The sequence below is a fragment of the Salminus brasiliensis genome, chromosome 1 (genome assembly GCF_030463535.1).
Source record: "Salminus brasiliensis chromosome 1, fSalBra1.hap2, whole genome shotgun sequence".
Taxonomy (NCBI): Eukaryota; Metazoa; Chordata; class Actinopteri; order Characiformes; family Bryconidae; genus Salminus; species Salminus brasiliensis.
Genome location: NC_132878.1, coordinates 55,221,753 through 55,249,517, shown reverse-complemented (window position 1 = coordinate 55,249,517; position 27,765 = coordinate 55,221,753). Strand labels below are relative to the sequence as shown.

The following is a 27,765-nucleotide window of genomic DNA, read 5'->3' as shown; positions in this document are numbered from 1 at the left end:
TTCCTAAAGTTGTTTTAGACTTAATTTCTAAATTTCTCATCAGCATCTGGATTTCTGCACTGTTCCACTAAGTAAATAAATACAAATACAAAATATTTGAATATATTTCTATATAAACTATGTACGCCATAATTAAGTGTTTACTTCCAAGCATGTAAACACTGTCTTGACATCATTAAAACAAAAATAAAACATTTTTATAGAATTAAAATATATATATATATATAATTGTATTGTATTCTTTTTCAAAAAGATGGTTAGGATGGTAAGAAGAGAATCTTATGTAAACATGTGCACATTTAGATATAAATGTGAATAGTAAATCAGTGACAACAGCTGTATACTTTCAGTAATCTTTATTAATCTGAGAACTGAATTAGGCTGTGAGGTCCCCTGAAATGATGTATATCTGTTGCAGATATCAGTGACTGATGCTCAAAATAAATAAATAAATAAATACAAAGAAACCAGAAGAACTCTAAGAAAACGGTAATCTGTGAACAGCATAGGGTACAGTTACAGTTTCACTGGTAGATAATAGATAATGAACAAGGTTTTAATTAAGCATTATACTAATCGGTACAAATAGTACACTCACTCAGTGTATTGCACTGCAAGATTGTAGACCTGTCATGTTATAGTATCACATACAATCTTACTTACACCTTATGGTTTGGTCCCAATGGAGCTGCTGATCTGCAGTCAGACAGTTGTGATTTATATGTCTGTCAGCGCTTCATTTACCCTTCTCTCCAGGATTTTACCTTCTATCAGTTACCAGCCATCAGGCACTGACAGTCAGCTCAAACCAGCAGAGACACACTGAGTTTCTGTCTACATTTCTATCAAAGCTACACATGATATCACCAGACACTCTAATATCTCTACCGCTACCAGAGAGAGAGAGACTAGTGAGAGGGAGTCAGAAAGAGCTAAAAGAGGTAAAAAGGGAGGGAGGAGGTTATGGAGGTGTGCACTGAGGATGAAATCAGGTGTTGACTACATTTTCTACCCGTACAACATTTAACTGTGCAAAGTCATTGCTCATGAACAAAATGTGTCAAATCAACATAATTGTGTTCATAAAATAAAAGATAAATTTGATTGTGTTGGTTTTATTCAGGTATAGAGATGAGAAACAAATCCCATACCCCATTTTTAGCGTAGTATTACTGTGACCCTGTGACCAAACCTTACTTCATACATTCACCAGTGACAGACTGACTTTAGCCAAATTCCAAAAACCTAAAACACAGTGGTGGTCTATCAGAGGACACCAGTAACGCTCGGCCTCAGAATTGTTTAGTTGCGACATAATTAAACACACTTACCCAATGCAATATCATTCTTCATGCATTTTCATAAACCCTACACTTTGTGTGTATGTGGATCATATACAAACATATTACCACCTTCTCTAACTGAATACCAGATGAGGCTGACAACCTACTACCTCCTTCTAATGAGTAAACTAACCCATCAGAATCCAGATGCAAATTATATGTTATTGACTACTGGTTAAAACTAGCTGATAAAGGGAGACAGAATGAAATGAACCTCCTTCTGTATTTAAAAACAGTTGCAGTCAGGAATTATCTTATGAGGCATTTGTCATTGAGTGTCATCTCAGTGCTCAGTGTGACATTAGACCATCTACTATTCAGTGTACTCAGTTATTAGACCGGCTCTGTTCACAGCTCAGGGTCAGCTACAAGGGCTGTGACCTGAGGATATTGGTGAGAAAATGACTTTAAGACCTGCCTCTTAAAACTGTAAGCACATAACCATGACTCATGTAGAATATACACGTGACAGGAAGGTTTATGCTGGACAATGCTCAGAAACGCCAGGTGGTAACATGATGGTAGATGAAGTCTATGAATGAAAAGGTTTCTATATTAAATGCAGGCGCAGTTTATCATTTTAAGGCTGTATATGTTTATCAAATTATTTTTGTATATCTTCCGAAAGTTGTTTGAAACTTAATTTTTCCAGGTTTGATAACTATTAATGTATACATTATCCTCCCTATTTTGGTTTACTTAATACACCCCCCTCCCACTTCCCAAAGGTCAATTCCTACTGGTTCTCCTCCAATCACACAGTGATGTCAAGTTGGGAGGCTAAATGTTAGCATGTGCCTTCTCCAAGACACGTGAAGTGCCTCCACATCAACTACCAATACTGTCCTTGGACAGTTCGGTGCAGGGGAAAGCTAACTGCCACTTCTGTTCTATCAGCCTCTTACATACTCAGGGGTAACAGGGCTCTCCTGGACTCCTCATAACAGACAGCAGTGGCATAATCAGGGATTGAAAGAACATTATTGCTTTGGAAACAGATGCCTGATGCCTACGGCTTATTATCACAAATAATCACTTACTTTCTAAATGTAATAACTATTTAAAGCAGCATTATGCAATAATTGGTATTTCTTGCTCCTGGGCTCCCCCATACAAATGGGAAGTTAAACTGGTGCTTTGAGCCACTGCTCATTTCTGGACAAGCGAGAGATAAAGAACCATCACTGACAGTGACAATCATGTGGGCTGACATGGCAGAGTAATATTACAGGATTTTACACAAATTACACAGTTCTCACAGTAAGCGTTGTTCTGCCTGCTTCACTAGAGTTACATAGTGCAGAAACCGGCATTTCGAGCCCAGAGTGGCGATGATAGAGTTGCTATTCGCCCTATTACCAGTCAGTGGAGCATCAACATGATTCTGAAGCTGATATTTTAAGTTAAAAATGCTACATAATGTTGCTTTAATGCCATGTGTGGCAGAATATGAACTTCTCACTACCATGCAATTATTTCAAAACAGTAAATCAAAATATGACACAATTACTCAAACTCATTAGAGACATTATTTCAACCTAATCAGTCAAGATAAAAAATGGACTGGGTATTATTTTCATTTAAATAAAGAGTTTGAGTTAGTGATTCTAAGGGCCATTGAAAGATGGGGGCCTTAAAAATTTATTAATGAAGTATTTTGGCAGAGTTGTTGGAGTTGTGGGGCCCAGTGTATTATCAACATCCCTGGCAGCACCCCTGATAAAGACAAAAGCATATCCTCCCTCTAATAAGTGTGGGAGCTAATGTGCTCCACTTGCTGTATTGCCTAGCTGCCTATGGCTTTGGACCACCACTGCTTTCAGGCCCTTTTCAATGGAAGAACACTGGTAAATGTCTATTGTAATAGATGATATTAACACATTTGCTCAATGAACAAGACTGTGGTAGTGTGGTCACTTGTGGTTGTGTCTGACTGTGTGTGTGTGTGTGTATGTGTGTGTGTGATATTTCTGTTTGTTAGAGAGTTTAGTGTGCAAGTCTGCCCCAGCCGATAACGATCAGTCAGTTACGTGCTGACTCTAAGGTCAATCCTAATGTGACCGTTAGAGGAGCAGTGTAGTATTCTACACGTACCCTACTAACCTGCAACAAATCCAATACGTCAACGTTCTTCTTCAATTTTCTTGTGATGTCAGTAATAACACTTACACACACACACACACACACAACGCCTCTAGATAAGGTCAGTCTCTTTAAGTTGGGCTGTGGTGTAGTCTCCAGATCGCTGTACTTCCTCCTCAGTGCTTCTCACTAGTCATACGGAGGACAACACCTCACCGGCAGCCTCCCTCTCCTTCCTCTCTGCCCGCTCTACGTCCAGCACGGTGAAGGCCGGCTGCTTGACCACCAGCTGAGCTTGCTCGCTGGGGAAAGCGGCCGGCTCCATGCCCTCGTACTGGCCCCGGGGGAAGGAGGTTCTTGCCAGAACACTAGTGTAGCGCTGCTTTAGCTCAGGGTCAGGACAGAACAGGTACTCGTACAAAGACGCTGCTAGAACAGCACCTATTACAGGACCCACCCAGTACACCTGAGAGAGAGAGAGAAAGAGAAGGATTGAGACAGAGGGAGAGAGAAACCCTTTTATTGTAAGTTTGAGTTTCGTGTTTGGCCTCTGTTATTACTACTGAGGTAATTACTGTCCACATAGACATCCTGACATACAGGAAAACTCTGTAATATAGAGCAATAAAATGTCTCCCACACACACATTTTGTCATTAAAAGTGAGGCCCAGGCCATTAACAGCCTTTCTAGTTTTATGTTCAATAGGAGATCCTGTTAAGCACTCCTACAGAGAGCAATATGTCAGCAAAGGGTGTACAGACACGCATAACTCGCTGCTGCTTTAGAACAGGTATAAATATGTTCTAAAGCTTTGCTCTGTTACAATCTGAAGTAGTTCTACCAAACCAGAAGCATCTGCCTACTCAGTCAAAAGATTTATTTCAGCCAGCATGCTCATGTGGGGCCAACATGGGTGGAACATGGGCTAGGTGGGTTCAGAGTGGGTTTGTACATGTGTTGTTACTGGGACCAGTTGGAAAGACCAATCTTTACTGCATACCCAAATGTCACATAAGTCTCATCTAGGCCACATGTTAAGTGTACAACCCAGATGGGGCCCATGTTTAACCCTGCCTGGTCTCATTACTCTAGTGGGACCCTGGTGGGCATCCATATGTGGGGCCAACATGGAACCCATGAACAGAACTTTCTGGTTCCAACTTGAGCTACCCATACAGGCTCCACAGGGCAGGGCATATAATCTGGAATGATGGTTTGAATCCCAAATCAAGCTGCCTGCCATCGGCAGCTAGAGCCTGAGAGATTACATTTGGCCTTGATCCCTCCAGGTGGGTAAATTGTGCTCTCTCCCCTACAGGCTTTTGCTAGCCAATGTATCAAAGCTTGGTACCTGGTGCTTCCCTCTGAGCACATTGGTTGCCCAGTGACTTTGCATTGGCGGCGGTTCGAAAACGGGAGGAAAATAAAATTAACATTTTAAAAATAAATGAATACATATTATGGTTCATAGTTTTTCATTATTATATGTCAGGCTATGTTGTATAAAACTTTGAGGCATCTTTTCAAACTGCTGCTAATGCAAGGACACTGGATAGCTCAAGACTTGAACTGCCAGTTTCCTATCCTAGGCTGAAATGTCTCCAGAAGGGTGTGCTACAAGCACTCAAGCTCATAGCTTTTGTGTGGTGCTGTGCATCAATGAAACTCTGTGTCCTTGTTATAGTCCTAAATAAGTTTTAGCAGGGCACACTGGAGTCACTTTTGTTGTCTCCTCATGCATGTATACATAGGAGAAGAGCTGCAAGCCGTCTCTCAGTCAATATTTGGCCCTCAAGGGCAATATTTGTAGCCCTCTGCTGTAAAGCACTGCTTTGTAACACATTCTTTCAAAGGACATAAAACTGTTTGGGGAAATGAATCAGGAATTCTCCAGTACTACCAATCTTCAACATCTTCAAAAGGAAAGACTACTGATGTGAAAGCGTTTTACATAATGCTCGAAATGTTCATCTTACATACTCAAGGCCTTAGCTCATCTGCCACTGTAATTAAACAACCAATTTGAAGCACAAACAGCTGTAAACACACCCAAAGGTTGTATGTGTGTTTAACTCAAGTGATTGTCTTTTATTACTCCCTGGTGCATAAACTGCCATGTGCCGACAGAAAAAAGAAATGCAAATATATGCCAGACCCAGTGGTTTTCCCAGCGCCACATGATGACTGCAGGACCAAATGAGCGAGCAGGATTCATGCTGGCTCCAGTGTATGGGATCTGCTGGAACACATATACATCAGTAAAATATGATAAAGTTAGGAGAGCAGAATAGACCGTTTTCCTTTTAGATCTCTATATCAAACTGTACAGGCATACTGCAGAAGTGCTGAATAGACAAATAGAAGTAAACCTTTAGTTCTGATAGCAACATAATAATAAATGTCTGATAAAAAATATATAAAAGACAAACAAAACACAAAGGAGAAAAAAGGACACAGCATCATATCTGAGTGTTAACCAAATAAACAGCTTACCTTACTAACAGAGAACTGATGTATTATAGTAATACAATGCAGAGAGTACAAATAAAGACCAATGCTACCCGTTGCTAGTGTTATTGACCTTATTAATCTTCATTCCAGCAGCAGAAAGTCTGTGCTGCCCCAGCTGTAAGGTGACTAAAACAACAGAGGAGAGGAAAGAACAGGAAAAGACAGAAAATAATAAAAAATAAAAAAGAATAGAAGAACAGAATGGAAGAGAAGAGGGGGGGGGGGGGGCAAGAGTGGAGAAACAGAAGGGAAGAAGAAAAAAAGGGAAGAGAAAGGTATAGAAGAGATCAAATAACAAGAGATGAGAAAAATGAAGAAAGAAGAAAAAAGAAGAGCTGAAAGGAGGTTAGAAGGGGAAGGAAGAGAATAGATGAGAAGAGAAAAGAAGAGAAGAGGGGGCAATAAAGGGTAAAGAAGAGAATAAAAGAGGAGAGAAGGGAAAAGAAGGGAAGAGAAGGGTAAACAATTCAGAAGAAAATAGGAGAGAGGGGTAGAAAAGAGAGGGAGGAGATGAAAAAGGAAGCAAAGAGATGAGAAAAGATGAGAAGGGAAGAGAAGAGACGACACAAGACAAGAGGAGAGATAGAAATGTGAAAAAAGGGAAGATATGAGAAGGGAAGATAAGAGATGAGATGTGAAGAAAAGAGGAGAGAAAATTACACAGGAGAAGAGAAAAAAAGGAAAACAAGTGAAGTGAACAAAAAAAATAAAGAGAACAGATTTAAAGATGAGAAAAGAGGAGAAGAGAAAAGAGAAGAGAAACTGGAGTAGATAAAAGAGGAGAGCAGAGGACAATAAGAAAATAGAGGAAATGTGAAATAAAGAAAATAAGAGGACAAGAGAGGAGAAGATGATTTAAGAAAAAATAGGCGAATAGAACAGAAAGAAGAAAAAAAGAAGAGGAAAAGAAAGCACAAGAGGTTAAGAGAAGAGAAGAACATGGTTTTTGGCTCAGACTCTTGCTCTAAAGGGTCTTCTGTAAAGTCTCTAATGCTATTAGGCCTAAACAGCATGAAGGGCAAAATGAGGACACTGTATTTCCTTAGCAACAAGAGTGTGGCTCCAAAAAACACCACACACCGCTGGGGCTGTTGGCATAAACCTGACATCATCACTTGGCACCACAGCTGGGCTACGATTCTCTGAGACCCGAGAAACACACCTGCTGAGGCTCCATCCCCTGTGCACTGAACAGTCTTAAAGTAATGGGCTGAAGTGATGTGGCAGCTAATCCACCCGACACGCTTTAATCAAACCGTTTGTTTACACAAAAGTTTTACGTAACAAGTCTTTCTAAGGTGATTAGACTCAGGAATCCAGTCGCGCTCTGCAGTGTTGGCTATGGCTACAGTTGTTACTGGTGTAATTCATTATAGTATTTATTGTAATTCTCTCTCTGTATTTGCTGATCCTGTTGGTCGAGGAAGAAACTCAAGGGGAAAGTGACTCACGGCGAACAGGTGACCGATGCACACAGACAAACCGATAGCCAGTGCTGCCGAACCCTTTAGGTCAGAGCGCTTAGGGTCACAGGTGGCAAAGACAGTGAAGACCAGCTCGAAAGTAACGAGGAGTTCAACCACCAGGGCATGGCCAGTGGAGATACCCGCATTGACCTGCAGAGGGCAGTAGAGAGAAAGGAAAATAACTTAGATTCATTTTAAACTCATGGATAGTTGGGCAGAGTGTTAGTCAACAACATGATATGCTTTGCTTACGTTCAGTTCACATTACAAGATTAAAGTGGCACAAAACTGATTTATGCATTCAGGTCTTTTTGCATTTGAAGATACTCAGAACATTTTCATATGTGGCCCTAAACAAGATGCTTATCTTATATGTGGTCACATAATTACAAAGGTTAAATGTGATTGTTCTTTCCCACTTTATGTCCAAACACTTGCAGACATCTGCTCGCCCAACCTTTCTTTTATTATTAATAATAATTATAGTAAGCTGTTCCACCCATTTGCTGCAGGAGCAGCTTCTACTTCTCTAAGAAGGCATTTACACTCGCATTTAGCCACAAATTTGTGAGGTCAGGTACTGATGTTGGATGATTAGTTCTGGATCACAAACTCCACTCCAACTCATCTCAATTGGCTGGAGTTCCATCACTCCAGAGAACACAGCTCCAGTGATCCACAGCCTTCTACAGGCATCGTAACCTTAATTAGACTCCTGTGCAACTTCCCCAGAGCATCACATTCTAACAGCAATGCTTTTCTATGAAGACTATACAAGCCATGTGTGCATCTCAACTGATACACTGGAAAAAGGTGTGCCATAAGGTAGCTAAATTCACTAATTATGGAATCTAGTTTTGGCTGTTTGCCAGCAGTGAGATTTTTACATCGTTTGTGTTAGTTCAGATAAAACTGGGAGTTTTTGTTTTTCTCCCAGTTTGGTACTGTCAATTAACCCACCCGTTTGTAGCTCTCCCTAGCGCTGGCAGTGTTCTCAACACTAGGAGGGTAAAGACTTAACAGGTCTCCTCCGATACTTGTGAAGTCAGCCACCGCCTCTTTTCGAACTGCCGCCAATACAGCATAACAGTTAGCAGACGCCAGTGCCGGCTAACATTACTTTAAGAGTGGTGAGGGAAGAGAGCGCCATCTATCCACTTGGAGAGAGCACAGACAATTGTGCTCTCTCCGACTCCAGCTGCTGATGGCAAGACAACATATCTCAGGATGCGAACTTGTGACCCTCTGGTCATATTGGCAGTGCATTAGACTACTGAGCTACTCAGAGTCTTAAACCAGGAGTTTTTCTTTGTTGATTTTCATGACCTACATGACATTTCTGACAATGTGTTAATGTGTGCATGCATTTTTTCTGGACAAAGATCTGCAAGGTAATGATAGATCTGGCTTACATACAAAGAAAGATCGGATTTGAATGACAAGGCTTGTGATGTGGATGTGGTCGTATGTACAACAAGGCTATCCAACTCACAGAGGTGACTCCCAGGCTTCCTCTCACAGCAGACGGGGTCACACCGTACAGAATGGCCGTCCCTACTACTGCCCCAAGGCACTGCGCCGCCAAGTAGAACACTCCCTTTGCTAGACTCAGTTTCCGTGTGGCCACCATCGCTGTGGTGACGGCTGGGTTGATGTGGGCGCCGCTGATGTGGCCGAAGCACTGGACCAGCGTTGCTATGGACAGGCCAAAGCACAGAGAAATGAGCACGAGATCGGGGGGCGGGGGGCTTTCCTGCGTTGCTGACCAGTTGATAGTAGAGCCCAGACCAAGCAACACAAAGATCAGCATGGCCAGAAATTCTCCGCCAACTGCTCGCCAGAAATCCTGCGTCCACACTCCCTTGAAGGCGGCCATGGTGCATCGACGTCTGCAGGAGCACAAAGGAGGACACCTTCTGAGCGAGACAGAGAAAGAAAGAAGCGTTAGTCATAGTAAAAATGTAGCCATAGGGTTTGGGCTGCTTGATGTTTCATTTAATCAAAAAGCCACATCCTACTGATAACCTCAAAACCACTTTCTTAGTCATTTTTTTAGGCTAAAAAATAAATATAAAGCATTTTTCTGGAAATTACTTAATTATTTACACATTTTTGAGTTTTGAAGGCTCTATCCTTTTCCTACTTCTTAACAGCAAATCAGCTGTTCACACTTTTGGGCAGAAATCAACTATTTGTAACTATTGTAACTCCGATTCTGGCCAAACTCACTGGACTGGATGAAAACAAAAGTATAATCTAATCCATTACCCTAGATTATCACATAAAAAAATTAATGGCTTAATTCTAGAATTCTAAAACATGCTGGAATTCTAGGCTTCATAACTCAGGATCAGTGTTACTTACAGACAGATACACAAAGTATAACAAGCACCAATACTTTCCATTCTGATCATGTCTTTATAGTCCTTACACGCAACTACTCCAGTTGCAGGCCCGAAGCAAAAGTATGACCAAAACACATTTGTACAAATATGTAAATTCTTTTCATATTTACATCTCAAATAAATAGCCTATAATCTCCTGAAAATAACATGGTGTGTGTGATTGTTTCTAGGCAAAAATGTATGAAGTTATGTCAAACAATCAAAAAATATCTTAAGCAAAGGAAAAGGATGGTATCGGTATTGGCATCAGACATGAAAACATAGCATCATGCCAACCCTAGATTTAACAAAACTAGTGTGCCCAATGTGTATTTTTCATGTATTGTGTGTTTTTTGTCTTTTTTATGATTTGTTTCATTGTATTTTGGACAATGTCTAATATCCAGAATCAAAAAGAGTCACAGTTAGAGTCACAGCTAAAAAAACTATCTATAATATGCATTGATTAAAAACACTGACATTAAATAATTCCCCGTTGTAACCCACACCAGTAGTGACTAAAAAAAAAGTATTTAGTCAGTCACCAATTGTGCAAGTTCTCCCACTTAAAAATATGAGAGAGGTCTGTAATTGACATCATAGGTAGACCTCAACTACAAGAGACAAAATGAGAAAGAATAATTCAAAAAATCACATTGTCTGATTTTTAAATAATTTATTTACAAATAATGGTGGAAAATAAGTATTTGGTCAATAACAGAAGTTCATCTCAATACTTTGTTATATATCCTTTGTTGGCAATGACAGAGGTCAAACGTTTTCTGTAAGTCTTCACAAGGTTGGCACACACCGTTGCTGGTATGTTGGCCCATTCCTCCATGCAGATCTCCTCTAGAGCAGTGATGTTTTGGGGCTGTCGGCGGGCAACACAGACTTTCAACTCCCTCCAAAGGTTTTCTATGGGGTTGAGATCTGGAGACTGGCTAGGCCACTCCAGGACCTTGAAATGCTTCTTATGAAGCCACTCCTTTGTTGCCCTGGCAGTGTGCTTGGGATCATTGTCATGCTGAAAGACCCAGCCACGTTTCATCTTCAATGCTGATGGAAGGAGGTTTGCACTCAAAATCTCACAATACATGGCCCCATTCATTCTTTCATGTACACAGACCAGTCGTCCCAGTCCCTTTGCAGAGAAACAGCCCCAATGCATGATGTTGCCACCCCCATGCTTCACAGTTGGTATGGTGTTCTTTGGATGCAACTCAGCATTCACTCTCCTCCAAACACAACGATATGTACTGGCTTAAGCAGGGGAACACGTCTGGCACTGCAAGATCTGAGTCCCTGGCGGCGTAGTGTGTTACTGGCGGTAGCCTTTGTAACGTTGGTCCCAGCTTTCTGCAGGTCATTCACTAGATCCCCCCGTGTGGTTCTGGGATTTTTGCTCACTGTTCTTGTGATCATTTTGACCCCACAGGCTGAGATCTTGCATGGAGCCCCTGATCGAGGGAGATTAGCAGTGGCCTTGTAGGTCTCCCATTTTCTGATTATTGCTCCCACAGTAGATTTCTTCACACCAAGCTGCTTGCCTATTGCAGATTCAGTCTTCCCAGCCTGGTGCAGGTATACAATTTTGTTTCTGGTGTCCTTCGACAGCTCTTTGGTCTTCACCATAGTGGAGTTTGGAGTGTGACTGTTTGAGGTTGTGGGCAGGTGTCTTTTATACTGTTAACCAGTTCAAACAGGTGCCATTAATTCAGGTAATGAGTGGAGGACAGAGAAGCCTCTTAAAGAAGAAGTTACAGGTCTGTGACAGCCAGAAATCTTGCTTGTTTGTAGGTGACCAAATACTTATTTTCCACCATTATTTGCAAATAAATTCTTTAAAAATCAGACAAAATTTTTTCTCATTTTGTCTCTCATAGTTGAGGTCTACCTATGATGTCAATTACAGGCCTCTCTCATTTTTTTAAGTGGGAGAACTTGCACAATTGGTGACTGACTAAATACCCCCCCCCCCCCTCTGTATGTTCCTTCTAAAAATAAAGCCACACAAGTCCGATATCTAGTCTCTTTTATTATCACCAGAGAATCTTACCATTAAAAAATGTACGAATACAACAAATAGCACAAAGGGTGAAGCACACACATGACTGTGGCTAATTTCAACAGCCTTTACCGTCTCCTCAACGAAGAGAGCGCTCCGGAGTGCGCATGCGCGCTGGCGCTCCAGAAAAATTCCACTAAAGCTCGTAAACAAACTACTGTAACAAGATAAAGCCTTTATATAAACACACTAATTATTAAAATCTGTTTAAAATGTGCTGCCAAAACCGTATTCACATAAACACCAAAACTGCTTTCTTTTTTATTACTATATTATCGTTTGTGGAAAACGTTACTTTTCAGAGACGGTGCATTTTCTACACTGGTGTTATGAGGGCAAATACAGCTGTATTACTGGGCTGTTACAATAGCAGGTGCACAAACCGTCTGGCATATAAAGCCATAAAGCGTTACACTTTAAACTGCATTTTGTAGTAACGGAAGTGTAATTATGGGGATATATATATAATAATTATTATTATATAGGGAAACTTACCGAAGACAACCACAAAATTGATTTCGGCCAGAAAACTCTTCTGTCATCACTTTGTGAGCATCCCTTTAGTTACAGCAGATGAAAGTAGAACAGGCTAATTCAGCTCAGTCCGGAGAGCACAAGTCTGGTAGGTCCCCTGTAGGTCCTGTAGCGATGCGCTCAGTCTCGAGGGAGCTTTGGCAGAGGCTCGTGCCTTCCAGCAGCGTAACCGTTTCCCACCTGTTTTACGCCAAGTCCCCCGCGCGCGTGAACTACTAGCCAATCCTAGCACAGGAGCCGTGATGCCTTGAGTTAGTTGCAGTACAGGAGGCGGGGCTTGTTGGAATACGGGTGGGACAACGCCCTCCGTGGCTAAAACTCCCCATGTGCACACACAGCTTGTCCCACGGCGTACAAAAAAGCCCCTTTTAGGTCTAATTAAAAATGTTACGTGCTATTATTTACATCTATTATTATTTACTATTTACACAACCTACTGTAAACCTTACCTTAATTAGCTTAGCCCACAGCAGCCCCAGCTCTCAGCTTCCACACGCTCCAGGTCAAGCATGAGCAGTGACTGGTTAACCTGTGTGACTTTTCGAGTAGACTGTGCAGATGACAGATGTTCACAGGCCTCAGTCAGTGTGGTGGCATGCTCAGAAATTCCGCTCATTATCACCCACTTTAGTCATTTAGCTATCACTATTAATTAAATATGCAAACAGCCAGCTCCCAGCAGCTACTGCATGTAGGGCAGGAGGGGAGTTAGCTGTGGTAAGTTTAAGGTCATTTTATCACCACTGTTCCCATAAGCCAGCGATAACTCTTCTAGGAACCAGTCATGACATAAAAACAAGGAGGAAATGCCGTTATCAGTGTATGTACACTTTGGCGCACTTGTGTCGTGTCTTTAGCGCTTGGAGATACTGCCTGGTGAATATGATGCACATGAATAAAGACTTCTACATATTTTAAAATGGTGTTCATTTGGTGTTCAACTCCTTATATTATTTATGGATGGCCGAATTGGTAACACACTGTCTGGTAAACAGGTGATTTTAAGGTTAAGATTAGGTTAGAGGTATTGATACCCTAAAAAGTGCAAGCAAAGAGGTGTGAAATGAGTGAGACAGGCTCTTCCACATATTAAAGTGGTGCTGCATCCTGTAGAACAGTATGGCCAGTTGGATGAATAAATGAATGGATGAACACATGAACAGGCAGACAGACTGACTGACAGAAAGGCAGACAGATGATCAAGCTTACGAACTTCTGTCGAGTTAGGTTTCACTGACTGAACAGAGTGCAATGGTCAGGAACACATAGCTTTGTTAAAGCTGTGTGGGAATAACAAGCCACATCAGGCTTGAGGTTGGTTAGGGTACTGCTTACACAAGGAGGAGGACCTCCCAGTTCATATTAGGAGAGTAGGAATACAGCAAACAATATTAGCCATTTCTTGGATATTGCAACGTTATTGATACAGCCTAATTTGTTCTTTTCTCTAGAGAGTCTACAAGATTGGTTCTTACCTAATTTAAGCTCCTTATTGGTGCAAAATAACTTTTCCAGTAGAACTCCAAAACTAAGAGTCAGTATGATGGCATATGCAGAAGGTTGCTCGTTATCCCTCATTTCAGTCATTTTGCTATCAGTGTTTACCAAACCTACTGTGACCCACTGTGCATTTAGGCACACAAATATGCAAATAGGTAGCCAGTTTCCATCATTTCCTGGTTAAGGCAGCAGGTTGGACAGGACGAGTGATAACTGTGTCACTGTGATGGTTTTATGGGCATTAAAAAAAAAGAAAAAGCTGTATGGCTGAGTTTCACAGAAGCTATGCCTCACACTTTATAGCTGCACAGTAGAACAGTGCACCACCACTCCATATATACTGTTAAATTTACATGGGGAGGTGGAGTAATGTAAAATTTTACTACAGGATGTCTGTGAAATTTATGACCAATTCACGTGGGACAAGAAATCTCAGCATAAATCACTTGGATGGGAGGGGCTACTTGATTGACACACTGTCATCATCAAAAAAAATGTGATAATGACTTATAATCGTATAAGTCTGTAAAGTCTATAATCTAAATCAGTCTTACATTCCACATGAAATTTGAATCAGTGAAACTGAGCTAACACATATGTAGGCTACAGGGTGCGCTACACAATGACTTGGCTAAAGCTGCCACAGCGCCGTACCTCTGAGGAGGCTTTGTCCACAGACTTAAACAACCTAAGGTATCAATGCCATGCACAATGAAACTAAGTGCCTCCTTGAGAGCATCCATACATGAGAAAAGACATGGAAAACTACTTTTCCACAGGATATGAGGGAATATTTCCACACATGGCTGTAGATTCGCACAGGATTAATATTACCTGGGGCATATTTATGGCTCATTTTACAGAAGGTACTGATGCAAGAGCACAAATTCCCCATGTAAAATAAATCCCGTCTAAATAGGGCTCAACAGAGGTTTTCTGGAATTTTTTTATAGATATGAATTCAAATACAGCACTGTCTGAAACAACGTGAATAACTTCAATGAAAACAACAGCTTCAGTTCCAACCGTACATGGGCATTCAGTCACAACACAGATGCCAAGTCCTCTCAGTACGAGACAGGCAGACTTAACTTTACAAATCAGGCTGCCTTCGCCTCAGAGTTGGGGTGAATATAAAGCTGGAGTTTCTGCTTGGCAGCCCTAAACTCTTGTCTGATCTCTGAGTGTGATTGCGGGCTGTTCCTAGACACAGAAGCAAGAGCTCAGATAAAGCCTTCAGAGGAACTCCGCAGTGGCACATAACATAATGCGGCTGTGAGCTGTGTTTGTGTGCGGCGTGCTATACTTTAAAAGTTTTATTCACTTCTCTACACACTCCAGTCTGAGGCATCCCTGTGTAAATGCTTGCTGTCTAATCTTATATGTGCAGACTGCGGTGCTGCTTCAGCCGGTGCTATTTGGTCCATCAATCACAGGCACAGCAAAACTTAAACACTAACCGGTTTTGGATGCACACAGGCCACATTGCTGACGTGTGTGTGGGAGTGTGTGCTGGGGTGTTAGTCACAGATAGGGAAGAGGAGGACTGTGGAGGTTGTGCATTTTGAAGTTACACGTTTAGTGACAGTCTCCCCGCATCCCTGCTGTCATGCAGTCCTCTCTGCATGTGTGTGTGTGTGTGTGAACGAGTGTGTGTGAAGACAACATGCCTTGCACAGCCCCTTGCTTTGATGTTCTCATTAGCAGGAGGTTCACAAACAGATCCGTCTTTGTGTGCGCTGTGTGTGCCGACAAATCCGAATCTTCATGCAGGCTTAGTCAATCTGAATATTTGTTCTGTCCTAATGATGAACTCCTTAACTAACAATGCTGACAGTGTTCTACACCCCCCCGACCCCCAACCCATCTCTCTGCATAAAAATAAAAGCTCCACACCACCAACCATCCTCTGACATCCCTGTTTAACTCCATATATTCAAACCAAACAGCCTCCCCATCCTGTGTCCTCTACCAGAAGGCAGAAGTGTTATGTAATCATTATATAAAAATTCATGCCCTCATGGGCACTGACATTCCATCAGTATTGATGGGGGAGAGAGACACAGAAAGAGACACAGGGACTGTGGGTTTTTTTTCTGGGTGTTTGTTATCTATACAATTAAGCATTGAATGTTTCCTGTGCACTAGCATGTAAACTGTGCTCTGTTGATGATGAAGATCATTTGGAGGTCACCACAATTTTGCAGTTTAACAAATTTAGTAGTAGAGAAAAAATAACACTGTGAAAAATAACAGTTTTTATCAAATATAACGATACAAATTCATATCTAATCGAATAACTGATATGTTCTACCAAGCAGTGGCGTGCAAAATATGGGCATCCCTGGTCATAATATCTGTTACTTTGAATAGTTTAGAGAGAAGAGTTGTTCTCCAGCAGGCATAAAGATAAAGATGACACATTTCTTTTACAGGTTCAAAATAGCAAAGAAGGAAAAGAGCCTGAACTCATGCATGGACAATACGTAGTAACCGAGAAATGGGGTTACTTAGTAAATAGGGGACTGTGTGTGTGTGTGTGTTGGGGGGGAGGGGTGGTTTAGTCCTGTGACTGACAGGGGACCTAAAAATGTATTAGTACATTATTTTGTTCACTATTAAACTTTTCAAACTTTAATCATTCATAGAATATTTTTATTTTAAAACTTTCCTGTTTGGTAAAAAGTAAAAATCAAGAGCTTCTGCATTGCCTGATTTGCCTCTCTCCTTCTATTTACATGAAATGGTTCGGTCTGCCTCAAAACAGGTGCGATTTTGTACTTACAAGCAGTGGAATACTGTGGGACAAAAGACAAAGACAGGAGAGAGAAAAAAAAGGGCATCATTATGTCATCGATTTTCTCTGGAAGAAGTTGGATGTAGTTTGTGAGTGGTAAAAATTAGCCTGTTAGCTAAATAGTCTAACGTTACCTATTTAATATCTTACAATACAGAGAGTTTAAAATTGACTCCTCTTTTAATCAATTAATTTAATCAATACATGCAAAGTTTTAGCAGCTATTCATACTAAATGAGTGGTCCCTGTCTCAGAAGTAGCTTCAGGTTCAGCAGCCCTGCCTCCCCATCCCCATATCACAGCTCTACTCACAACTAAGGAAGGAGGTGAGAAGCACAGTGTGTTGAATGACTTGTCAGTTGGCATAATTCCAGGGGTTCAGTGGGAATTTCTTGTAGTATTTAATTTTTACAATGTACAATAGCACTTTCTTATCAAATATATCAGTCTTGCATTAAATATTGAATTCCACTGTATTCACAATGTTACATTTTCAGGGTTGGTGTGACCTTAGGTGGTAAGGCCCAGTGTAATATCTTTTCATGGGGCCCAAAATCTCTGGCAGCAGCCCAGCTTAGTAACATTGTAAAGTTTCATTAACACTCCTTTGTCAAGAATCACAACGTGTAAATTATTATTATTGTTTGAGGTATTTCCTCCCATTATTCCTTGTAAAATGATTCTAGTTCTGTCAGATTCTTGCATTAACTGTTCTTCTAAAGTCTATCCACAGCTTTTCCATGGATGTTTAGGTCAGGGTAATGTGAGGGCCAAGGCAAAACCTTCAGCTTGTACATTTTAAGGTAGTCCATTGTGGACATTGAGGTGTGTTTAGATCATTATCCTGCTATAAAAGACATCCTTTTTAGAGAGTTTTAGAGATGGTGTGATGTTTGCTTCCAGAATGTGCTGGTATTTAACTGAATTCATTCTTTCCTCTACCAGTGAAATGTTCCCGTAGTCACTGGCTGCAACTCAAGCATGATCAATCCACTCATGTTTAACAATTGGAGAGGTGTTCTTTTCACGAAATTTTCCACAAAACATTTCATTTCATTTGAACCTCTTTAGTTCACATAAGAGAGAGGGAGGGTCACTGGTCAAGACTTTCTCACAAATGCAAAACTGCATTCTGTACCACAGCTGGCATAATATGTTTCATGGACTATTTATATCTTACAGATGATGACTTGATTTACATTTCAGCTAACCTATTTGCTTTCTATTAAAAATACTAAAAAACAGTTAGATGAGGCAGATAGCAACCATTGCTAAGCAGCGATTGGAATAAAACTGAAAAAGGCGGGGCTCACAGAAAACTCACAGAAAACTAATCCTATGTCTAAAATCAGTTGGTAACATGAACGTTTTTATTTAAATGCACACCCTTGTCCTTCTTTGATTTATTCAGACCTGAAAGTCAGGTTTAATGAGCCTTTGTGAGGCCATACCTCATACCATATCTCTCCACCTCTTACTTCTCGCAAACAACATGAAGATACATTTCTGTCACCCACTTCCCCGCTACTCACCAATCACCAGGGTGCCCAGGCCAAAACAATATGAGCCCCATCCCCCCCCCGCCCCCCAGGAATTAGCGGAAAGCGAGGTGACTGGCAGGTAATGTATTAATAACTACTTTCTGTGCACATTATCAGACAAACAAGACACCTGTCAGCAAAACAAAAATTCACTTATCTACACTACTTAAAATCTCTACAATATATAAAAACTACAATTTCTATTCTGAAAAAAGTCTATTGATTAATTAAATTAAAGTCTTTAATATAATATGGCAGAACCGTGAGGACATTAGTCACAATCTTATGAAATTAAGCCTTTATTTGATCATGTTCAGTGAAACAACACTGCAGGCAAGAAAATATACTATAACTGAATAAATGTTTAACACATTGTTCACAGTGTTCGCTTAGTCTGTGACCCTGTGAGCAATGTGAACTTTGCATTTGATGAATTTTTCGATTTTAAAGTAATGTAGGATGAGATTGTATGGAAGCCACATAATCGTAGAACCAGTTGTTACTACAGTACTCACCCTCTACACCTGTTAAACGATTGCGTGCTTGCGTGTCACTCATTGCACCATTATTTTTCAAGGGATATGATAGGCTTTTAATAAGCCTGGGCAGGTATACGCATGGGGTGTGTTCATAAAGCCATGGTAATGTGTCTGTCGCATCTATACATATCACTGTTGTTTTATCACCCAGGCCTAGTTCAGTGGGACCTTGATAAGGATACATAGAAATACAGATTGCTGACAGAAATACACTGGAAGTGAAATAAGTCGAGGAGGGGGGCTGGTGTGCTCCCCTCTAATTACAGGTGGGATGCATGTGCTCCACTTCTCCATTGCTTAGAGGCCAATGCTTGAAAATAGTGCTAATGTGTAATACTAACTTCTAAATGCTTTAAAGAAAACTCTGAAAAATAATTGTGGCAAACATCATATCGAACATATCAGGCATGCTTTTATAGGAACAGTGTCTGAGTCTAAGTCTAACGCTGCCCAATGGCCTGTCTCCTGCTGTGCTACAGTTCATGTCATATTGGAACACATGAGTCTGCCAGTGGAGCTTGAAAAAGAATGCTAACTGTGTGACCCAACAGACCCCTGGCTTGATATATGGCACCCTTCCAACCCTGAAAGAGCAGAGCAATTGTACTGTCATAGACCCCTGGCCCAAGATAGTGTGTAGCACAACTGGGACTTGAACTTCACAGTGCTAGGAACATCACCTTATCTCTGCACTGTAGGTGCAGTGGCTTAGCTGCTGCTGAGGGCAGAATGAGTATTTTTAGTGCCCGTCAAGTCTCTTTTGAACTCGACCAGTGTTCATGGACACAGGCACACCAGGCGGATCAAGAATGGTTTGAAGTACATTTTTAGTACACTGTAGCAGATCTCTGGTTTGGCCCGGACTCCTACATGCCACTGAAGCATAGTTTAGATAACACAGTGTTCCGTTACCACAACTACTTCTTTAGGAACAGAAAGTGTGAATGTGAGAGTATGTTAACACACAGTCAGGATGTCAGCAGACACTACTGTAGTGGTTACATTTACAATGTCTGACAAACTTGTAGCCACAAAATCATTACTGGGGGAGGGGTAATGATGTTGGCTGACTAATTCTGGATCACAAAGGCCCAGGTATGTACATCACTGCTCCACAGCCCAAAGCTGGGGGGCTTTATCCCCCTGTGGTGGATGATTGCCATTGGGCATCGTGACCTTAGGCTCATATGTGAGTCCAGTGCATTTCATGTTGCCCAATTGAACACTTTAGACACACCGTAAATGTACTATTACTATTCTGTGTCTACAACCTGTTGGACCTACAGTGTATCTGCTAAGACGCTTTGGTTATTACTTTCTAATATTCACTGAAACAAAAGCACATCAGCACTGTGCTCTTATCTCCTGACGTTGGAAGCCTGTTTCTCCGGCGCCTCATCTGATAGAGAACATAAGACAGGAGCAGAACAATACCTTTCCTTGGTCACAGCATGGCAGACATTTTGCAGAAAGTTAAGGAAAATGAGAAAGTCAGCAATAGCATTAGGACATTCCCTGCCAATCAGCCTCCATCATTGAGACTGTCATTCTAATCAGGACATACAACCTGGTCTTCTAAAATGATTATAGCTTATGGTAGAACCGTAATGAAGACACATTCTTGAACAAGACCATATTTACAGTGATTGAGGGAGCACAGTACAGGCATGCATAAGTAATGAATCATTTTTCCTTTTTTTTTGGGGTGGGGGGGTGGGGGGGTTAATGTTAAAATAAAAATGAGAATACAGTTTCTCGTCTCCTCCTGTGGTTTAAAAATGAGATGGGAGGATTGTGCAGTCTGGTGCAGGTTCCAGAATAAATGTGTCCTTGCGAATGAGTGACTTTACAACACTTTATTCTCGAAGCGTGAAAGGCATGTTTGGCTTAAGCCGTCCTTGGTGTCCTCTGAGCTTTTGCATAATTGTGACTACATGAAATGCGGTGCCTTAATGGAGGAGGCTAAGTGTAAACTAAGCATGAAATTCAAACGTCATGGAGATTATTGTGTTTGAGGTGGTTTGTGGGTGATGGTTTATGTAAGGCGTAAAAGTCTGAAGCGTAAAATCTTGATCAGATTTGAGGGGCAAAGGCTCTCTATAGGTGGCCAGTCATGAGATTAAAATAGGTGTGCCAGCGCAGAGCTAGTTCGGTGCCAAGACTGGAGGACGCTGCACTAGACATTCGAACGCAGACGATCAAAAACTACATGCATAATAAATAGCAAATTCAGGATGGAGTGCCATGGAAAGCATGTACTTGAATGCCAAATCCTAGTAGGCCCTCCCAGTGTACATCTCACATTTATCAGAGGAGGTGAATGTGCAGCTCCTATATCACTCACAACCATCTAGACACTTCAGCAGCTGGAAGGTGTAAGCGGAGGGCTACAGACGGGTCATTCCTCATTAGGAACCAATATATAGTGTTGACCACTAGTTTATGCGGTTTCCACTTTACTTTAAGAGAGCGCAAGGAGTGTGTTTGTGTGTCTGTGTGAGTGCAGAAGATAGCACTTTGAAATGCGAAGACTGAAGATAGCGAGAGACTAATGAGTCAACATGGAGCCTGTGCATGGACATGAGAAAAAGGGGGGTTAAAATAGTGGGTTAAGGTGTCTACCTCTGAAGACATGGCTTTTTTCAGTTCTCCATTACCACCTTAATGGATTTAATGGACATTAAGCAATTACAATGTAACCAATGTGTAAAATTCAGCTTTAATTCAAGACATTTAATGAAAAAAAAATACATTAACTGAAATGGAGTTACAGACATTTTTTTACAGGCTTAAAAAGTAATTGGACAAACAACATAATTACAAATAAGAGGATTATTATTTTTTAAATACTTGCTTGCAAATCCTTTGCTGTCAATGCCCGCCTAAAGTGTTAAACCCATGGACATTACTGAATCTCCAAGAAAATAATTTTCAAAGAAAGAAAGGTCTTCAAGGCCTTTTGGTGTTGCTAAGCTCACCAGTGCATTCCATCTTTATAAAAGAATGTACCACTCTGTTGATTGGGCCACAATCCTCAAGTTTCTGCTCTCTCTATGATATGTTTGTTTTATTGATTTGATAAATGATGGTTCTTATCTTGCATCAACACCCCTTTGGACTGCATACCAAAAGTTCTCACAAACAGCTGCTAAATACAGTTAACCCTTGGAATCAACTGCAGACCTTTTATCTTCCTAATGTGTCGTGAAATAGTGAGTTAACAGGCCACACCTAGTCATGAAGCAGCTTATTAGTTAATTGTCCACTTACTTGTGAGCCTGTAAAAAAAGGTACAAAAAAGTTTTTTCTAACTTGCTTATCTGAACACATTAGTGAGGTAAGGAGTCCTGCACCCATGCTGCAGTGAGAACAGCTGAGGATTACAGCAGTAATACTGACTGCCTTACTCATCTGCTGCAGTTATACAAGCATACCTGCAGGGGACAGCAATACACTTTAACAGAGACGAGAGAGAGAGAGAGAGAGAGAGAGAGAGAGAGAGAGAGAGAGTGAGAGAGAGAGAGAGAGAGTATATTGTCCATGTGCAGGTAATGTTCTCCAGTTGACCTTTAGAACTAGAGAGACCTTTCCTGAGAGAGGCTAAAACACTTTCTGAACGATCAGGGAATGAAGCCCAAAGTTTGAATAATTAAAAAATGCCATCATAAATTATAGAGTATGTCTGAGTGGGGGATCAGCGTAGTTAGTTAAAAGAATACAAATAGTATAGTACAGATATTTCCTCTGGATAGCAGAGACATGCTTTTAGTCAGAAAAAAGGGCATTTATATGAAGCTCATAATGAAAGATCAAGAGGAGCTTAATCAAATTATTAATGTATTCCTGCCAACTACAGCATCTACAAGAATTTGAGCAGATACACATGTCAACCACAATTGTCACAGCATTCTGTTCATATACGAATAGGTATTCACCTTCGCCACATCCGTAGGCTTAATACACACAGTGGAATACACAGGGTCCAGGGTTTCTGGATGTTGATCAAGTCTAGTTGTGGACTAAACTGCAGTTCCTATGGTGATTCACCATTGAAAACTCTTTTTAGTCTAGATTTGGCTTAATCTTGTTCTGGGAAACTGGCACAGAGAAAAATGCTAATGCATAATAATGAGAAGAATACGTGCACACAACACATATAAATATAATAATTAAACCTAATACTGAGCCTAATATTTATAGGAGATTATTTACACTGAATAGTTCTGCAGGCATATTTGATTCGTACAGTGGAATACATTCACAGATAGGTGATACATTTAAGGAAATAACCTGAATGAGCAGATAACAAGTGCAGATGCTTCCAGACAGGTATTGCATGATAATCCCACCAAAGTCGCATGTATTATTAAAGTAATGGAACACGAGAGGGAGTGCGTTATCATGAATTAACAGCATGGCTGAGATGAGGCAGACATGAGCCGAAGGCAATAACAACACAACCTCGAGTGTACTGTTGCTTTTATACAACAGTTTGAAAAATAAATAAAAGTAAGAAATAAATAACTTGAGCCATGAACGAACCATTTACTATGTTTTAATGTCAGCATTTCCTTCGGACAAATTAGAGTTCCTTTACAAGCAGCTTGGTGCTACGTCAAAGAAACGAACTCTACTCCACTCACTGCACAGTCTGCGGTTCCTTCTCCAGTATCTTACACAGACCAACACATTAAACTTATTTTTCCACTTCATTTTAGGTCATGCTTGTTTTATTTTGCTCAGGGCATTAAGGTTACTTCTTGGTTCATTGCTGTTCAGTGGTGTGATACAGTGTTTGTGAAAAAAAATAAAATATCAGCACGGCTAGAGCGCTTCTCTGTGTCTGGAACTAACTGTTGTATATCTCTTCTCTGATACTTGGTTATGCATTCCCCTGACTTAATGACAGTGTCAATCATGTTAGGTAAGGATTCTCTTAACATGTCTCTCTTAACATGAGTGCACAGTTGGGAGCATATTTAAGCTAGTTCATCTTTCATGCCTATCCTCCTGAGACCCAGACTTTTGCTTGGTGAGCATTTTTAATTTCTCCTAGCTGTTTGGGATTAGTAGGACCTAACAAGTATAAAAACTAAACTTAGTCTTTAGACAGGAGTGTCCACATATGAGGACAATAGGTCTATCTTACTGTGTGATAAAATAAAGAAACAATTGGCTAACGAAGTACAAAACTGTTCATTTCAAACTGTAAACATGAGGTTCAAATGATGTAAACTGTTTATATCGATCACTAAACATGGCTATACAATAGTGCAAATATTATTCGGTAGTTAATATTAGTCAGTAGCTGACAAATAAATGATTTCAGAGTAGAAAATACAATATTTGCCTTTGAAATATAGCAAAGCAGAGGTATAAAGTATGATAAAGTTAAATTTAAGCATTAATAAATAAAAACATTCTACTTTAGTACAGTACTTGACTAAATGAACCGAAATCAACACCATACATCACTGAGAAAGCACAAAAACACTTATCTACAATAGCATTTGACATTGAAAGTCTCCCTGTAATTATAAAATGAAGCACATCCAATTATATAATATAGTTCCAATGTCCTCAAACAACTACATCATCTTTATGGTTGTTGGAGCTTTTTATTATTGCTAGAATTTGTCATGAATGCATGCCATATGAAGCTAGAGATGGTATTGTACATACATTTTCAAAAGAAATTTGTTAAACAAAATCCAATGAGAATTTTTACCTGGCCCATGTTTCAGTCTGGACTGGCTGTAGAAACTTTGACTGGGATTCCTGCCATCTTGTTTTTAATCAATTGAGTGTAATGTTGTCATGTGACCACTAGACGGTATGGGCAGTGTCTTCATATGAGACCAAAGGGTCAAATAAAAAAAAAATTAAGTATCATGGTGCAGAGAAGCAAAAATGTAATGTCTCCATATGAGGGACGCAGGGTCTCAAGGGGCTATAGATGGTATGCACCTGACATCACAGTTGACGGGAGCCACTGTGGCCACACCCACAAAGCAGCAAAAAGACTGACTGAGTGGCAGTGTTAGCGTTTCATGTAAATGCCACTAAAACATGAAAACATCAAAAATGGAAAAGAGCTGTTGTGCGACTGATTGTATGAACAGATTCAACAAGAATTCTGAGCTATCTTTTTACAGGATCCTGTTACTGCAGAATGCTGCAACTCGCAAAAACAACTAGAATTCAGGCACTGAAACATGTGCGAGCTCACTGATTGATTACATCACACTCTAAAAAAAAAAAACAGGTGGAAATAAACCCAAGCCCACCATAGTTGCAAGTTAACCGACCAGCTGGTTTGATTAAAAGGCTAAATGAGCCTAGAAATAGTGGGAAACACTCCTAAGACCATTCACGCGACTTTGTGCTATCAGATATGAGTCTCTACATTTGATTTGAGCCTCAGTTAGCTGGACGTTCCTGGCTACACAATGATGTCCATGGACCATTGGTTCTTTGGTAATTCGGTTGGATTGCTGTTGACTGCTTTAACTAAGCAGATAATCACTTGTTTCATTCCCGTTATGGTCGTTTTCCCTAATAAATGCAGCCATGCTGCAGAATGTTTTGCCAGTCAGCCTGACTGAAGGCAGCAGGAATGGGATGCCAATGCATACCTATGCATCTCCACTGATTTTGCTGGTGTTCAAGTGCACCAGCATGTCTACTGACCTTTATATACACAGATATCCTACAGGCGCCATGCTGTACAGGAATGTGGGAGTGTCAATGTTGGGGTTCTTCTTAGATGTGAAGCACAACAGTTGGTGAAACAATGGAATAAAAGGGACAGGGACTATTCCAAGAGGGTGTAGAATGGTATAATGCCTACCTTGATTGATGCTGTTCTTCAATCGCATGTAACCAATTAGAAATTATGCACACAGCTTGTTTTTTATTGTTTCTGATAAGCTTCTAAATGACCAGTTAACATCCCACCATTTTCTTTGGCATGTATACAAATGCTAAGCTGGCCCATTTGATTGATGTTGGATCAAGATGGCAAGAGTGTTCATTATTGTGGCATTGACGACAGGAGCTTCAGTCACACAGACTGCTCAATTGGCTAGTGTTTCTGTAGGAACAGTGAATAAAGTGACATTTGACAGCTTCAGATCTGTGAGAAAGGAGAAGAACACAAGTAAACAGGGTTGGAAAAGTGTAAGTGTATGAGTGGTGGGTAAGTGTATGCGTGGCATTCATCAAGCAAACAGTACAGACCTGAATTCATGACACCCACAGTGAATGGGACCAGTCACTCTGTTTTGCTTTGGGGGGCTTTTCCACTGCCATGGTTGGAGTCCACTTGTCCAACTTAATACTAAGTTATTCTGATTGATCACCTTTATGCTTTGATATAATATCTCTATGCTGGTCTTCTCTAGCATGACAATGCCTCCATCCACAGGGCACAGAGGGGTCCCTGAATAGTTTGATGGGTGTAAAATATAATACTGTGGCCTTCCGAGCCAGCAGATCTTAACCCAGATGATGAACTGTCAAGGATTTTGGAGTAATATGTGAGAAAGCACTTTTAAAACACTATTGAGGGAGCTTCTTTTAAGGCCACTGACCAGATGAACACAAGTTTGCTTGGAAATGTTTGATCGAATATGCTGAAGTTTGATGATGCTTGGGCAGTTCAGGTCATGACTTTTCCACGTTCAGCTGCGCATCCACTTAAACTCAGCTCACGCTTTCTTGGTTACCACAGCAAACAGCTCATTGATTTAGAAGTTTAGCTCGTTCTTGCGAAGCTTAAGAGAGGATTTACTTTTGCCAAATACCTCAAAGTACACTTCAGATGCTTGCCTGAAGAGATGCACTCCTATTATTGGTGTTTTGCCATCCTATATGAGGTGTAGCAAATCTTTTTTATAAAATGTGGGGGTGCTACCTTTAAAAGAGTCGCATTCCATCCTTCCAGTACAGTTCCAAGGTTCACAAATGCTCTTCTCATGGCTTGCCATGACATTTTGTTACTGTTGTTGTTTTCTATATTATGAATACTAACAGAGCCTTATTTACCAACCGTTCTAAATAAGATTTATTTTCTTCATAAAACTACTTACAGTTTTCTCCAGTGCTCTCTTATTTGGGGTTTGTTGAGTTTATAAGGTCTTTGGGCAGACCTAAAAACATCATGAATCTGACGTAGACTTGTTACGACTTCTCTCAAGAACAAATTTAAGAAAATTCACCAATGATATTGGTGAATGAGGCCCAATGTTTATAGCGACATCTTAGACAGGAATCCACACAGTTCTTTCAGTCCGCTGTAGTACATCACTATCAGGTAAAACCAAGCTTTGCTTAAAACCAAGAACAGCTTAACCAAATCCCAATCACACAACAGGCTGAAAAAGAAAGGAGAGAGAGAGAGAGAGCAAGAGACAGACACAGAACGCGGCCTGACGCGATTCTCTTTGGCCTAGATTTTGTGCAGTGAAGCACAGAAGGCTTGGCGGGGATGATAGACATGAAGAGAAAGAAGGAAAAATAAAGAAATAACACATAACCTCAATTAAATGATAACCACTTATGCCCTCTCCTCTTCAGTCCTCTCAGAGGGAGACTGGTAGGGAGAAGGGGGGGGGGGGGGGAGTAATTGAAGAAAAGGGGATAATTGAAGGAAATATGTGCAGAGGATTATGTTTCTGGGGGGATCATGAATTTACATGCCTGTATTGCGGAAAAGTGACCCTGCAAGTATGTGAGCTTGTATTGTTTGCAAGTGTACGTACGTATGTGTAGTTGTGAAGGAAGACCTCTCTTACAGTCCCCAATTGATTTTCTGCTTTACAGGAAAGCGTTTTTGATGAATGTGGGCAACGGCCCCACCAAACGCATTCATCAACACCCCCCCTTCACACACACACACGCAGGAGGCAGGAAATCATCCCACTAAATCATAAACTTTGCTTAAGTTTGCTTACCAACTTCAGCTTCCTCTACAACTTTCTGATGCCTGATGTCCGCT

General features: G+C 40.7%; 1 protein-coding gene across 3 annotated transcripts; it reads right to left on the bottom strand.

Annotated features, from left to right (window-relative positions):
* Nucleotides 1-341: 341 nt before the first annotated feature.
* aqp4 (aquaporin 4) lies at nucleotides 342-27,765 on the bottom strand. Of its 3 annotated transcripts, none has more exons than XM_072682697.1 (5): nucleotides 27,722-27,765; nucleotides 8,897-9,320; nucleotides 7,390-7,554; nucleotides 5,583-5,663; nucleotides 342-3,891 (listed from the first exon to the last, which is right to left on the bottom strand). In XM_072682697.1, exons 2-5 carry the CDS (start codon nucleotides 9,278-9,280, stop codon nucleotides 3,619-3,621), a joined length of 903 nt encoding a protein of 300 aa, XP_072538798.1. In that variant the 5' UTR covers nucleotides 9,281-9,320; nucleotides 27,722-27,765; the 3' UTR covers nucleotides 342-3,618. The 3 variants fall into 3 exon arrangements, with proteins under 3 accessions (XP_072538798.1, XP_072538796.1, XP_072538797.1); XM_072682695.1 differs by lacking the exon at nucleotides 27,722-27,765 and adding an exon at nucleotides 12,352-12,558; XM_072682696.1 differs by lacking the exon at nucleotides 27,722-27,765 and adding an exon at nucleotides 12,352-12,558 and having other exon boundaries at nucleotides 8,897-9,317.

What these genes read in the sequence shown, in the direction of transcription:
- aqp4 (XM_072682695.1), bottom strand. Translation starts at nt 12,398, where the DNA reads ATGACAGAAGAGTTTTCTGGCCGAAATCAATTTTGTGGTTGTCTTCG. An exon ending in GAAGCCTGGGAGTCACCTCT is followed by an intron (nt 7,555 to 8,896) that starts GTGAGTTGGATA and finishes TGCCCTCTGCAG; the next exon opens with GTCAATGCGGGTATCTCCAC. An exon ending in GCATCGGTCACCTGTTCGCC is followed by an intron (nt 5,664 to 7,389) that starts GTGAGTCACTTT and finishes GTGTTCCAGCAG; the next exon opens with ATCCCATACACTGGAGCCAG.